The sequence below is a fragment of the Chiloscyllium punctatum genome, chromosome 20 (genome assembly GCF_047496795.1).
Source record: "Chiloscyllium punctatum isolate Juve2018m chromosome 20, sChiPun1.3, whole genome shotgun sequence".
NCBI lineage: Eukaryota > Metazoa > Chordata > Chondrichthyes > Orectolobiformes > Hemiscylliidae > Chiloscyllium > Chiloscyllium punctatum.
This window is the reverse complement of record NC_092758.1, coordinates 88783241-88796238: the sequence shown is the minus strand read 5'-3', so window position 1 is coordinate 88796238 and position 12998 is coordinate 88783241. Positions and strand designations below refer to the sequence as shown.

The 12998-nt window shown below is 44.5% G+C and overlaps 1 protein-coding gene across 1 annotated transcript in view; it reads right to left on the bottom strand.

The window, feature by feature from the left end:
* The window catches only part of cdc23 (CDC23 (cell division cycle 23, yeast, homolog)), a 50288-nt gene that overhangs the window by 14599 nt on the left and 22691 nt on the right, over positions 1-12998 (bottom strand). The window contains exons 6-9 of the mRNA XM_072591183.1: positions 12330-12462; positions 10844-11021; positions 8788-8885; positions 5660-5741 (exon numbers count right to left, since the gene is read on the bottom strand). Of these exons, the coding sequence (XP_072447284.1) occupies positions 5660-5741; positions 8788-8885; positions 10844-11021; positions 12330-12462 (491 nt within the window). The remainder of the gene's footprint in view (positions 1-5659; positions 5742-8787; positions 8886-10843; positions 11022-12329; positions 12463-12998) is intronic.

Here is a 12998-nt window from a genome sequence, read left to right as displayed (position 1 = left end):
AAAGGCAGATGGGTTACAATCAGGGGACGGAAAGGGAACGGGCAGGCAGTGCAGGGATCCCCTGTGGCCATTCCCCTCAACAATAAGTATACCGGTTTGGATACTGTTGGGGGGGAGCGACTTATCAGGGGAAAGCAGTGGGGCACAGGGCTCTGGCACAGAGTCTGTCCCTGCTGTTCAGAAGGGAAGGAGTAAGAGGAGCAGAGCAGTAGTCATTGGGGATTCCATAGTTAGGGGGACAGATAGGAGATTCTGTAGGGACGAGACAGACTCACGGTCGGTGTGTTGCCTCCCAGGTGCCAGGGTTTGTGATGTCTCTGATCGTGTTTTTGGGATCCTTAAGGGGGAGGGGGAGCAGCCCAAGTCGTGGTCAACATAGGCACCAATGACATAGGTAGAAAGAGAGATGGGGATTGAAGGCAGAAATTCAGGGAGCTAGGATGGAAGCTTAGAACAAGGACGAACAGAGTTGTTGTCTCTGGTTTGTTGCCCGTGCCACATGCTAGTGAGGCAAGGAATAGGGAGAGGGAGGAGTTGAACACGTGGCTACAGGGAGGGTGCAGGAGGGAGGGTTGTGGATTCTTGGATAATTGGGGCTCTTTCTGGGGTAGGTGGGACTTCTACAAGCAGGATGGTCTTCATCGGAACCAAAGGGGTACCAATATCCTGTGGGGGAAATTTGCTAAGGCTATTGGGGTGGATTTAGACTAATCCAGCAGGGGGATGGGAACCAAAATTGTAGTTCCAGTATAGAAAAGGTTGAGAGTAGGGACGCAAGATTAGTACCGGCAAGCAAGAAGTTGGTTTGAAGTGTGTCTACTTCAACACCAGGAGATTCGGAATAAGGTGGGTGAACCTGCAGCATGGGTTGGTACCTGGGACTTTGATGTTATGGCCATTTCGGAGACATGGATAGAGCAGGGACAGGAATGGTTGTTGCAGGTTCCAGGATTTAGATGTTTCAGTAAGAACAGAGTAGATGGTAAAAGAGGAGGGGGTGTGGCATTGTTGATCAAGGACAGTATTACAGTTGCAGAAAGGATGTTTGGGGACTCGTCAACTGAGGTAATATGGGCTGAAGTTAGAAACAGGAAAGGAGAGGTCACCCTTTTGGGAGTTTTCTATCGGCCTCCAAATAGTTCCAGAGATGTAGAGGAAAGGATAGCAAAGATGATTCTCGATAGAAGTGAGAGAGACAGGGTAGTTGTCATGGGGGACTTCAACTTTCCAAATATTGACTGGGAACACTACAGTATGAGTACTATAGATGGGTCAGTTTTTGTCCAGTGTGTGCAGGAGGGCTTCCTGACACAGTATGTAGACAGGCCTACAAGGGGTGAAGCCACATTAGATTTGGTACTGGGTAATGAGCCCGGCCAGGTGTTAGACTTGGAAGGAGGTGAGCACTTTGGTGATAGTGATTACAATTCTGTTATGTTTACTTTAGTGAGAGAAAGGGATAGGTGTATACCACTGGGCAAGAGTCGCAGCTGGGGGAAAGGCAATTCCGATGCGATTAGGCAAGATTTAGGAAGCATAGGATGGGGAAGGAAACTGCAGGGGATAGGCACATTAGAAATGTGGAGCTTATTCAAGGAAAAACTCCTGTGTGTCCAAGATAAGTATGTACCTGTCAAACAGGGAGGAAGCAGTAGAGCGTGGGAGCCGTGGTTTACGAAGGAATGGAATCTCTGGTTAAGAGGAAGAAGGAAGCTTATGTTAGGATGAGATGTGAAGGCTCAGTTAGGGCGCTCGAGGGTTACAAGGTAGCCAGGAAAGACCTAAAGAGAGAGCTCAGAAGAGCCAGGAGGAGACGTGAGAAGTTGTTGGTGGATAGGATCAGGGTTAACCCTAAGGCTTTCTATTGGAAAGGAATAAAAGAATGATGAGAGTAAGATTAGGGCTGAAAATGTGTTGTTGGAAAAGCGCAGCAGGTCAGGCAGCATCCAAGGAGCAGGAGAATCAACGTTTCGGGCATGAGCCCTTCTTCAGGAATGAGGTAAGTGTGTCCAGCGGGCTAAGATAAAAAGGTAGGGAGGAGGGACTTGGGGGAGGGGCGTTGGAAATGCGATAGGTGGAAGGAGGTCAAGGTGAGGGTGATAGGCTGGAGTGGGGGTGGGGGCGGAGAGGTCAGGAAGAAGATTGCAGGTTAGGAAGGCAGTGCTGAGTTCGAGGGATTTGACTGAGACAAGGTGGGGGGAGGGGAAATGAGGAAACTGGAGAAATCTGAGTTCATCCCTTGTGGTTGGAGGGTTCCTAGGCGGAAGATAAGGCGCTCTTCCTCCAACCGTCATGTTGCTATGGTCTGGCAATGGAGGAGTCCAAGGACCTGCATGTCCTTGGTGGAGTGGGAGGGGGAGTTGAAGTGTTGAGCCACGGGGTGGTTGGGGTGGTTGGTCCGGGTGTCCCAGAGGTGTTCTCTGAAACGTTCCGCATGTAGGCGGCCTGTCTCCCCAATATAGAGGAGGCCACATCAGGTGCAGCGGATGCAGTAAATGATGTGTGTGGAGGTGCAGGTGAATTTGTGGCGGATATGGGAGGATCGCTTGGAGCCTTGGAGGGAAGTGAGGGGGGAGGTGTGGGCACAAGTTTTGCATTTCTTGCGGTTGCAGGGGAAGGTGCCAGGAATGGAGGTTGGGTTGGTAGGGGGTGTGGACCTGACGAGGGAGTCACGGAGGGAGTGGTCTTTTCGGAACACTGATAGGGGAGAGGAGGGAAATATATCCCTGGTGGTGGGGTCCATTTGGAGGTGGCGGAAATGACGGCGGATGATACGATGTATATGGAGGTTGGTGGGGTGGTAGGTGAGGACCAGTGGGATTCTGTCCTGGTGGTGATTGGAGGGGCGGGGCTCAAGGGCTGAGGAGCGGGAAGTGGAGGAGATGCGGTGGAGGGCATCGTCGATCACGTCAGAGGGGAAATTGCGGTCTTTGAAGAAGGAGGCCATCTGGGTAGATTAGGGCCAATCAAGGATAGTAGTGGGAAGTTGTGTGTGGAGTCAGAAGAAATAGGGGAAGCACTAAATGAATATTTTTCAACAGTATTCACTCTAGAAAACGACAATGTTGTCGAGGAGAATATGGAGATACAGGCCACTAGACTAGGTGTGATTGAGGTTCACAAGGAGGTGGTATTAGAAATCCTGCAGTGTGAGAAAATAGATAAGTCCCCTGGGCCGGATGGGATTTATCCGAGGATCCTCTGGGAGATTGCCAAGCCTTTGGCATCGATCTTTAAATCATCATTGTCTACAGGAATAGTGCCAGAAGACTGGAGGATAGCAAATGTGGTTCCCCTGTTCAAGAAGGGGAGTAGAGACAATCCTGGTAATTATAGACCAGTGAGCCTTACTTCAGTTGTTGGCAAAGTGTTGGAAAAGATTATAAGAAATAGGATTTACAATCATCTAGAAAAGAATAATTTGATTAGGGATAGTCAGCACGGTTTTGTGACGGGTAGGTCCTGCCTCACAAACCTTGAGTTTTTTGAGAAGGTGACCAAACAGGTAGATGAGAATAAACCGGTTGATGTGGTGTATATGGATTTCAGCAAGGCGTTCGATAAGGTTCCCCACTTTAGGCTATTATACAAAATGCGGAGGAATGGGATTGTGGGAGATATAGCAGATATATATAATTGGTTTGCTGAAAGACGACAGAGGGTGGTGGTTGATGGGAAATGTTCATCCTGGAGTCCAGTTACCAGTGGTGTACCGCAAGGGTCGGTGTTGGGTCCACTGCTGTTCGTCATTTTTATAAACAACCTGGATGAGGGCGTAGAAGGGTGGGTTAGTAAATTTGCAGATGACACTAAGGTTGGTGGAGTTGTGGATAGTGACAAAGGATGTTGTAGGTTACAGAGAGAGACATCGATAAGCTGCAGAGCTGGCAAATGGAGTTTAATGCGGACAAGTGTGAGGTGATTCACTTTGGTCGGAGTAACCAGAATGCAAAGTACTAGGCTAATGGTAAGATTCTTGGTAGTGTAGATCAGCAGAGAGATCTCGTTGTCCAGGTACACAGATCCTTGAAAGTTGGCACCCAGCTTGACAGGGTTGTTAAGAGGCATACAGTGTTTTAGCTTTTATTAATAGAGGGATCGAGTTCCAGAACCATGAGGTTATGCTACAGCTGTACAAAACTCTAGTGCGGCCGCACTTGGAGTATTGTGTACAGTTCTGGTCACTGCATTATAAGAAGGATGTGGAAGCATTGGAAAGGGTACAGAAGAGATTTACTAGGATGTTGCCTGGTATAGAGGGAAGGTCTTATGAGGAAAGGCTGAGAGACTTGAGGCTGTTTTCGTTAGAGAGAAGAAGGTTGAGAGGTGACTTAATAGAGACATATAAGATAATCAGAGGGTTAGATAGGGTGGACAGGGAGAGCCTTTTTCCAAGTATGGTGACGGCGAGCACGAGGGGGCATAGCTTTAAATTGAGGGGCGATAGATGCAGGACAGATGTCAGAGGTAGTTTCTTTACTCAGAGTAGTAAGGGTATGGAATGCTTTGTCTGCAAACGGTAGTAGATTCAGCAACTTTAAGTACATTTAAGTTGTCATTGGACAAGCATATGGACGTACATGGAATAGTGTAGGTTAGATGGGCTTCAGATTGGTATGACAGGTCAGTGCAACATCGAGGGCCGAAGGGTCTGTACTGCGCTGTAATGTTCTATGTTCTAAAGCCCTCCTACGTTGTTTACTTAAGATGTTACCATTAGCCATTTTGGCACCTCTGCCTTTATAACCCCTCTTTCAAAAAAAAACCAGGACAAAATAACTTTTAAAGCAACAACATTGTCACAGTCTTCATTGCAGTTTTTTCAACTCCAGTAGAAACGTTTTAGCTTCATAGTTTATTCTTTTGAATTGTCCCACTGTTGCAGAGAATCAACATTTAGCACCCGTGTCTGTGTGGGTTTCCTCTGGGTGCTCCGGTTTCCTCCCACCATCCAAAGATGTGCTGGTCAGGTGAATTGGCCATGCTAAAATTGCCCACCATGTTAGGTACATTATTCAGGGCTAAATATAGGGTAGGGGAATGGGTCTGGGTGGGTTACTCTTCAGAGGGTCGGTGTGGATTTGTTGGGCCGAAGGGCCTGTGTCCATAACTGTAGCGAATCTAATCAGCCTGACGAACTAGTCTGTGCAATTGCAATTCGCCATACAGAAGCTCTGTGATACTTCAAACTCCTGTTGGTTCTGTGACCAAGGCAGATTTCAATTTCCCTTATGCAGCCAGACATTTACTTCTCTTTAATTTAGTTCTCAGCTGTCTGAGTGAGAAGGACTTGGCCAAGATAGTCAGAGAATAAATCCACTGTGGACCTTCTGCTGACTTCAGTGAAACCCCTCTAAACTAAGAACTGAATGCAGTGGAGCACAGTGAAGTGTTCTGTGTAACTGGGTGATGAACATCTTCAAACTTGTAATCCTTTACATACAGTTCTCAATCCTGGGTATAGGGAATATTACAAAGAGTACAGGCACCTTCCATGGAACACAGTTGATATGTATCAAAGAGTTAATGTAATTTTAGTGAGGTACTGGTAAAAGTAGCTAATGCAGAAGACTGAGAAACTTAAATAACGAAAGGAACTAAGGATGCAACAGAGACCCACCAGGTGGATCAATGCAAAATGTAGGGCAACTGTACTCACCAATCACACAGCAGGTTTCCACTCGATACTTGTCAATTTCACAGAGATTGTGAGCCAGGTAGCTGAGCTCGGGTTTCATATTCTAATGGAAACATAAACATGGGCACAGATTGATAACAACAACTCCAAATTCCCACAATTGCCAGAAAGCAAGTCGCTTCACTGGAATTCCAGTCCACTTTTCCTAATTCAAAGCTGCTAAATCAAATTATTTGATAAATCTAACTCTTTAAGTACATTTAGGACTTGAAAGAAAAGCAGAAATTGCTGGAGAAACTCAGCAAGTCTATGGAGAGAAATCAAAGTTAGCGATTCAAGCCCAGAACGGAGAGTATTTATCTCAATGACCGGAGGGGAGAGGAGGAGAGCGCGGATAGCTGGAAGTGGAGACAGAGAGTGAGAAAGAGTAGGCGGCGGGGGGGGGGGGGGTGCGTGGGGGGCGGGGGAGAGAGAAGAGAGAGAGGTTGGTAGTTGCAGACAAAAGTATTGTTGATAGCAAGCCAGCAGAGAAGCAAAGGACGATGAGTGGTTGAGTGTCTAAAACAATGGGTTAGCTGTGCTGAATGCTATGACAGACCTGGGGTGTGGGGATGGATAAAAGCTGTTGAAGATAGTTTTCAGGCTTTAGAATGATTGAACTCTACACTGAGTCCCAAAGGCTGCACAGAGCCTTGCTGCTATCTACCTGTACTTGAAGAGGAATTTAAAAAGGAGAAGAATTTGATGCCTGAGGTTTGAAAATAAAATTCCCGACTCTGGCACTTTTATAGAAAAGAAAAATATTCAGATGCTAAACATTTTCCTTCAATCTTAATCAGAAGCAGAGCTGTGCTGAGGGAACATCTCCTGCTTTACAGATATTATTCCAGTTTGTGCAGACTTATGGTCGAGAGGCAAAGAGAAACTCAAGAAAAGCTGGAGTATGAGAAAAGTTACTAAGCTTTAAGGAGTGAGCTCTTTTGATGAAGACATAAGAGTCATAGAATCACACTGCACAGAAAAACAGACCCTACAGTGCAACCAGTCCACACTGACCACGCTCCCAAACTAAACTAGTCCCAGCTGCCTGCTCCTGGCCCCTACCCCTGTACACCTTTCCTAATCACGTACTTATCCAAACGCCTTTTAAACATTGTAATTGCACCCACATCCACCACTTCCTCAGGAAGTTCATTCCACACAGAACCATTATGTTAAAAAGTTGCCCCTCATGTCCTTCTTAAAGTCTTTCTCCTCTCACCTTAAAAACATGCCCCCTAGTTTTGAACTCCTCCACCCGATGGAAAAGACCATTGCCATTAACCTTATCTATACCTCCCAATTTTATAAACCTCAATAAGGTTGGTCACCCCTCAACCTCCTACGCTTCAGTGAAAAAACTCCCAGCCTTTCTAGTCTATTTTTAGATCTGAAACCCTCCATTCCCAGGATCATCCTGGTAAATCTTTTCCAAACCCTGTCCAATTTCATAACAACCTTCCGAGAATTGTGCAATCAGAACTGGACACTGTACTCCTGAAGAAGCCTCACCAATGTCCTGTACAACCTCAGCAAAAGCTTTAATAGAAGAAAGACAGTTCAGAATGCAAGAGGGGAGTAACATTGAGCAGACTTACAAGAGCAGTGAAATAAAACCATTGCAATGAAGAACTGGGACAAAATACCATTGTATTCTGGCCGGAACGATCAAGATAAACAAAGTTGACTCAACAGTGTGTAATCCTCGGATGTTAGATACCTTCGAGTGATGTGAGGAACTATAACAGAATTAGGCCATTTAGCCAATCGTGTCTGCTCTGGCATTCCACCTTGGCTGATACGTTTCTAAACCCAACTGTCCTGCCTTCTCCCCTTAACCTTTGATCCTTTTGCCAACAAAGAGCCTACCTTTGTGTTAAATACGCTTAATGACTTGGCTTCCACAGAATCACTACCTTTGGGCTAAAGACATTCTGAAAGTGGTGTTCCTTCACTCTGAGGCTGTACCCTCGGGTTCTGGTCTCTCCTATTAATGGAAACATCTTCTCCACATCCACTCTGTCCAGATCTCTTAGTATTCTGTAAAGCTCAATCAGATCCACCCTTCATCCAGACCCAGAGTCCTCAACCTCTCAGCATAAGACAAGCCCTTCATCCCAGGGATCATTCTTGTCAACCTCCTCTGGAACTCCTCCAATGGCAGCACATCCTTCCCTAGATACGGGGCCTAAAACTGCTCCCATTATTCCTAACGCACTCAGATCAGAGCCTTACACAGCCTCAGTAGTGCATCCCTGCTCCTGTATTCTAACTCTGGATTTAGGTTGCTCACTGAGCTGGCAGTTTGTTCTCAGACGTTTCGTCACCATACTAGGTAACCTCTTCGGTCAACCTCCGGATGAAGATTCTAACTCTCTCAAAATACCTTCCTAACTGCCAAGTGAACCTGCATGTTATTGTTAAGAGAATCCTCAACTCGGACTCCTAACTCCCTCTGTGCTTCAGATTTCCGAAGCTTTTTTTCCCCATTTAGAAAATAGTCCATGCCTCTACTCCAGGAGAAAGTGAAGACTGCAGATGCTGGAGATCAGAGAGTGGTGCTGGAAAAGCGCAGCAGGTCAGGCAGCATCCGAGGAGCAGCAGAGTCGACGTTTCGGGCATAAGCCCTTCATCATCAGGAATGAGACTTGTCTGTAAAAGCCTCATTCCTGATGAAAGGCTTATGTCCGAGACGTTGATTCTCCTGCTCCTCAGATGCTGCGCTTTTCCAGCACCACTCTCTCGATTCATGCCTCTACTCTTCTTACCAAAGTGCATCACCACACATTTTCCCACACTCTATTCCATCTTCTTTGCTCACTGTCCTAGCCTGTCCAAGTCCTCCTGCAGGTAGAAGTGGGGTACTGCAGATGCTGGAGATTAGACTCAAGATTAGAGTGGTGTTGGAAAAGCACAGCAGGTCAGGCAGCATCCAAAGAGCAGGAAAATCAACGTTTCAGGCAAAAGCCCTTCAGCAGAAATCCTTTTACGGCCTCCCACTTCCCCACCTGCCCCTCCATCTGTCTGTGTATCATCTTCAAACTTAGCAACAGCACCCTCAGTTCCTTCATGCAGATCGTTAATGTATCAACGAGAACACTCAGCCTTACCCGAACATACAACAGGTTGGATAATGTGTCCATATTTTCTATCCTATATGGGTCCTGATTCCGTAACTCATTGAAAAGGGTTAAAGCTCTATCAATATCTAAAGATTAGGGGAAAAAGAAACAAAATTAGTTCCACATTTCCTGAATACACGAGATTGTCAGATAACTACATGAGTATGATAAATCAAAAGAACCCTTTGTTAAATGGACACAGATAACACACATATCATTCAGCAATTATACACATAAGGGTGAAGATAACTTCACAAGTTATTAAAGTAAACATGGAAACTGTTTGAATAAAAAAATTGGAACATTATTCGAAAAACAAGATGAGACACCCCTTGACTGATCAGGTGTGTTTTCTCTCTCGGCAAGGAGGTAAAATCTAAAGACGACAGTTAAGAGTTCACAGCTCCTGCGAAATACCTGACCATGAAAACATTTCAACTTCCAAACTGGAAATCCCTCAATATTCTTGTGTGACCAAAAAAGAAATTATTTGAATAAATTCACATTCACTTTTACAAGTTTAACCATGCAACAACTGCAGTGCAAAGTACAGAGATCAAGTTGCAACTAAACAAATACTCTACCACAACAACAACTCTGCCAATCAAAAGACACATCAACCTTAAATTTCAACAACCAAAACACCAACGCACTGTCCATGTCTAGCATGGCACACTCGATGGCAAAGGTCCATTTATTCCTGGGAAACTAATCTTTCTGGATATTTGCTCCAGGATGCCATTATGATCAAAGAGTTCCAGTCGAGGTGTGCAAATTGACGTGGGGATGATAGAGTAAGTAAAATGAATTGTTAAATAAGAAATCAGTCTGGGGATTTTGGCCTGGATCTTTCACTCGATCAGTCTCAATGCTCCAGTGCAAGTCACCTGAACTCAGCAGGACCAGCACGAAGGATCATGGAAACTTAAGTTTGGTGAAAATCAAATCTCCGCAACATTTTTGAAAAGCTTTGAGAGAACAATGTGCTAGGAGCACGTCTCATTCACAAAACAAGCCACACGCTTAATGATGAGCTGACCACCAGTTCCTGCTAACTGCACTTACCCACAGGCCATTATGCAGGCTCTAAAAATTGAGCCAGACCTTTTAGGAATAAGGACAATAACATATTTGCAAAGGACTTCGATATAATTTACAGTTAAATTTACCAGGAAACTAACTATTGTATCACAATCCAACTAAGCAATAGTTTTTGTACTTTTGTTCAAGTCATTTTCAACAAACAAATGTGTTAAGGAATACCTTCCGAGGCAAATTAAAAATAAAATACTACTTTAAAATGTTTGCCAGTTGTATTGGTTCTTGCAAATTTTGTATTCGGTAATTTTGTATTCAGGGAAATCCCTGAATTCTCAAAAAGGGTGCGGTTCGCACCATCACAGACTGCACCCAAAGCAGAACCTCTATACCTACTGCTTTTGAAGTGACTGGCAAGTCCAGGCTGAAGCCAATTTTGAACCTCATCCCCTTCCAGAATCCCAAGCTGCAGACACTCTTTAGAGGGGGTCCTTGGGGATAATGTGACCTGCAGCAAACCCTACAGCAAAAGCTGTCATCTCCAAACACTGCAAAGAAGATCAATGAATCAGAAGGGACTCATCATCTCCTGTACGATGCCAGGACCTGAAGACTATGACTGTAGATTAAGAAGAAAGGGAGACACACACTAGTGTCTGGTTTGCATTTACAGCTTCAGAAAATATGCAAACATGCAGCTTTAACATTAAGACTGACAATGCCAACTTTAGATTGGCCAAGTCTTCCACTTGATTTTCTCATCTACAAGTGATATTAGACAGACATGTGAAGGATTTGGTTGGAACTGGGCTGGATCAAAGCAAGGTACCATCTATAATGAGGGGTCACTGTGGAGACCAGGCCCTTACCACAAACATTCCTAAACGGATGACTGTCAAGAACCGAAGGACTGAATTAAAAGTAACATTCCCAAAAATGCGGGACAATCTCAATTTGATCTTACGACACAAAAACAAGGAGATGTCATCCTGACCCTAATACTGACCTCGAACATTATGATAAGCTACAGCAATCTGGGAGATGATGTAAGTGCTTTTGGAGAAGCCAGCATCAATGAGGTTCTGGTATTTTTGCAATGCCTCCTCAATCAACTGCAGCTCTGTATAGATGTGAGCCAGGAAGAATTCTTTCATCCATGTGTTGGGAAGCACCATGGGCTTGAGCTGGAAGGGGAATACAAAGTACAATAGGTATGAGAAGGGTTTACAGGCCAACATGAAAGTCACAGAAAGCAGAGCTATAACTCATGGGCTAGAAGACAGCTGAACCTCTAGGCAAAGCAGTGGAGGAAGAGAACCATTTAAGAAACAATTCAGCAGATCTCTGTTGAGTTGAGGAGGAACTTCTTCACCCAAAGAGCTGTGAAGCTGTGGGATTCCCTGCCTAGTGAAGCAGTTGGGGCTACCTCACTGAATGTTTTTAAGGTAAAGATAGATAGAGTTTTGAACAGTAAATGAATCAAAAGTTACGGTGAGAGGGTGGGTAAGTGGAGCTGAGTCCACAAAAAGATCAGCCATGATCTTATTGAATGGGGGAGCAGGCACCAAGGGCTAGGTGGCTTACTCCTGCTCCTAGTTCTTATGTTTCTTACGTTCAACGCTGCAACAGGAGACTATTGGGATTGTTCTAGATAAATAATTAAATTGGGATGGATGGGCTTCCTTCACCTGGATGTATCACAATCCTTCAGAACACGGAACCCTCCAAATTGGCTTTACACCCAGCGGATCAAAGGGCTTTGAAGTGAGCATTAGTAAATGTCTGGCTCAAATGCCCTGGAATGGGCAAATAGGTTGACACCTCTAGTACTGTAGCACTCACTCAGCACCAAACTAGGAATCTCCCTCTGGGTGTTAGTCCTATCAACTGGATTCCTCATTTAACCAGAGGCACCATGAAAGAGTAAAGTTCTTTCTTCATTTTCCCAGGACAGCGAACATTGTCAGGAACAGAAAACTGTTGCAGCACCTCAGCCTTGCTGCGGAATTGCTAACTCAAAACAGAGTGACAAACTAAACTTGGGGCTTCTTTATTACCTTTCCCAGAATGATACGAGGGGATGTTTTCACCCATTAGTTTGCCCAACATCAAGGTTTATTTCTTTATCATTCACTTTTGGAACAGCAGCTCTTAAAAATTACTGATGCCCAGCCCAATTTCATGCTTTTTATTACAGAGGTGCCTTGATTATTCAGCATTCGATTATCCGAATTTCGGATTACCCAGCCAGATCGCAAGGTCCTGATGCTTGGCTAAACAATGTTATCCAGCATTCGATTATCCGGAATTTGATTAACCAAACAAAATACTCCCCCCGGCCTGTGTCCTTCAGATAACTGAGGTTCCTCTGTACGTCCTTGCAATTAAATATTCTGCCAGAAGTTGGCACTTGGTTATAGAGAAATTAAAGAGTCATTAAATTGCCAAGTGTAACCAAATCCCCTCAAGAAAGGACTGATTAATCTACTCACCATTTCCTTATCAGTAATGAGATTGCATAGCTCGAGCCAAGCTCCCCAGTGCAGAGGTAAACTATGTGTTGCTTCCACAAACACATCAATGGCTTCTTTAACCAAGTCCAGTTTCCGCAGGACTACGCCATACCTAACAGACAAACGCTGACTGAATTACAGCTCACAGATATATTAATGAATCTATACTTTCATAATCATAATTAAACTCACAAGATAAAGCAAAGAGAATCAGCATCCAGTTAGAAAGCATTAAAAACGTAACTTAGGTTGAGATGACTTGTGCCATCAGATATAATGGTAGGCAATTTAAAAGACAGCAAATTGTTGAGCTCTCTCTTCAAACTCTGACATCATTTTAAAATAACTTAACGTCACATGATCCTCATCTCTTATGCTCACTGATGGTACCAATTCTTGCTTGCGTTCTGTTAAACAAACATCTCAATCACCCGGATTCTCGCCCAGTTTGCAATTAATCACTGAAAACCTTTTCAGTTAATGCTCCCGCAATGAGGCTGGCATTATGTGTGCGGTCATTTTTGTCTTTAGAAGGAAAATATATCGATCTTATTAGACTGGTAATCAATACACAAATTTGTAAGTAACTATGGGAATCCATTGGCAGCCTGAGAAAGAATATATTTTAATTGTAATTGACACAAAGAG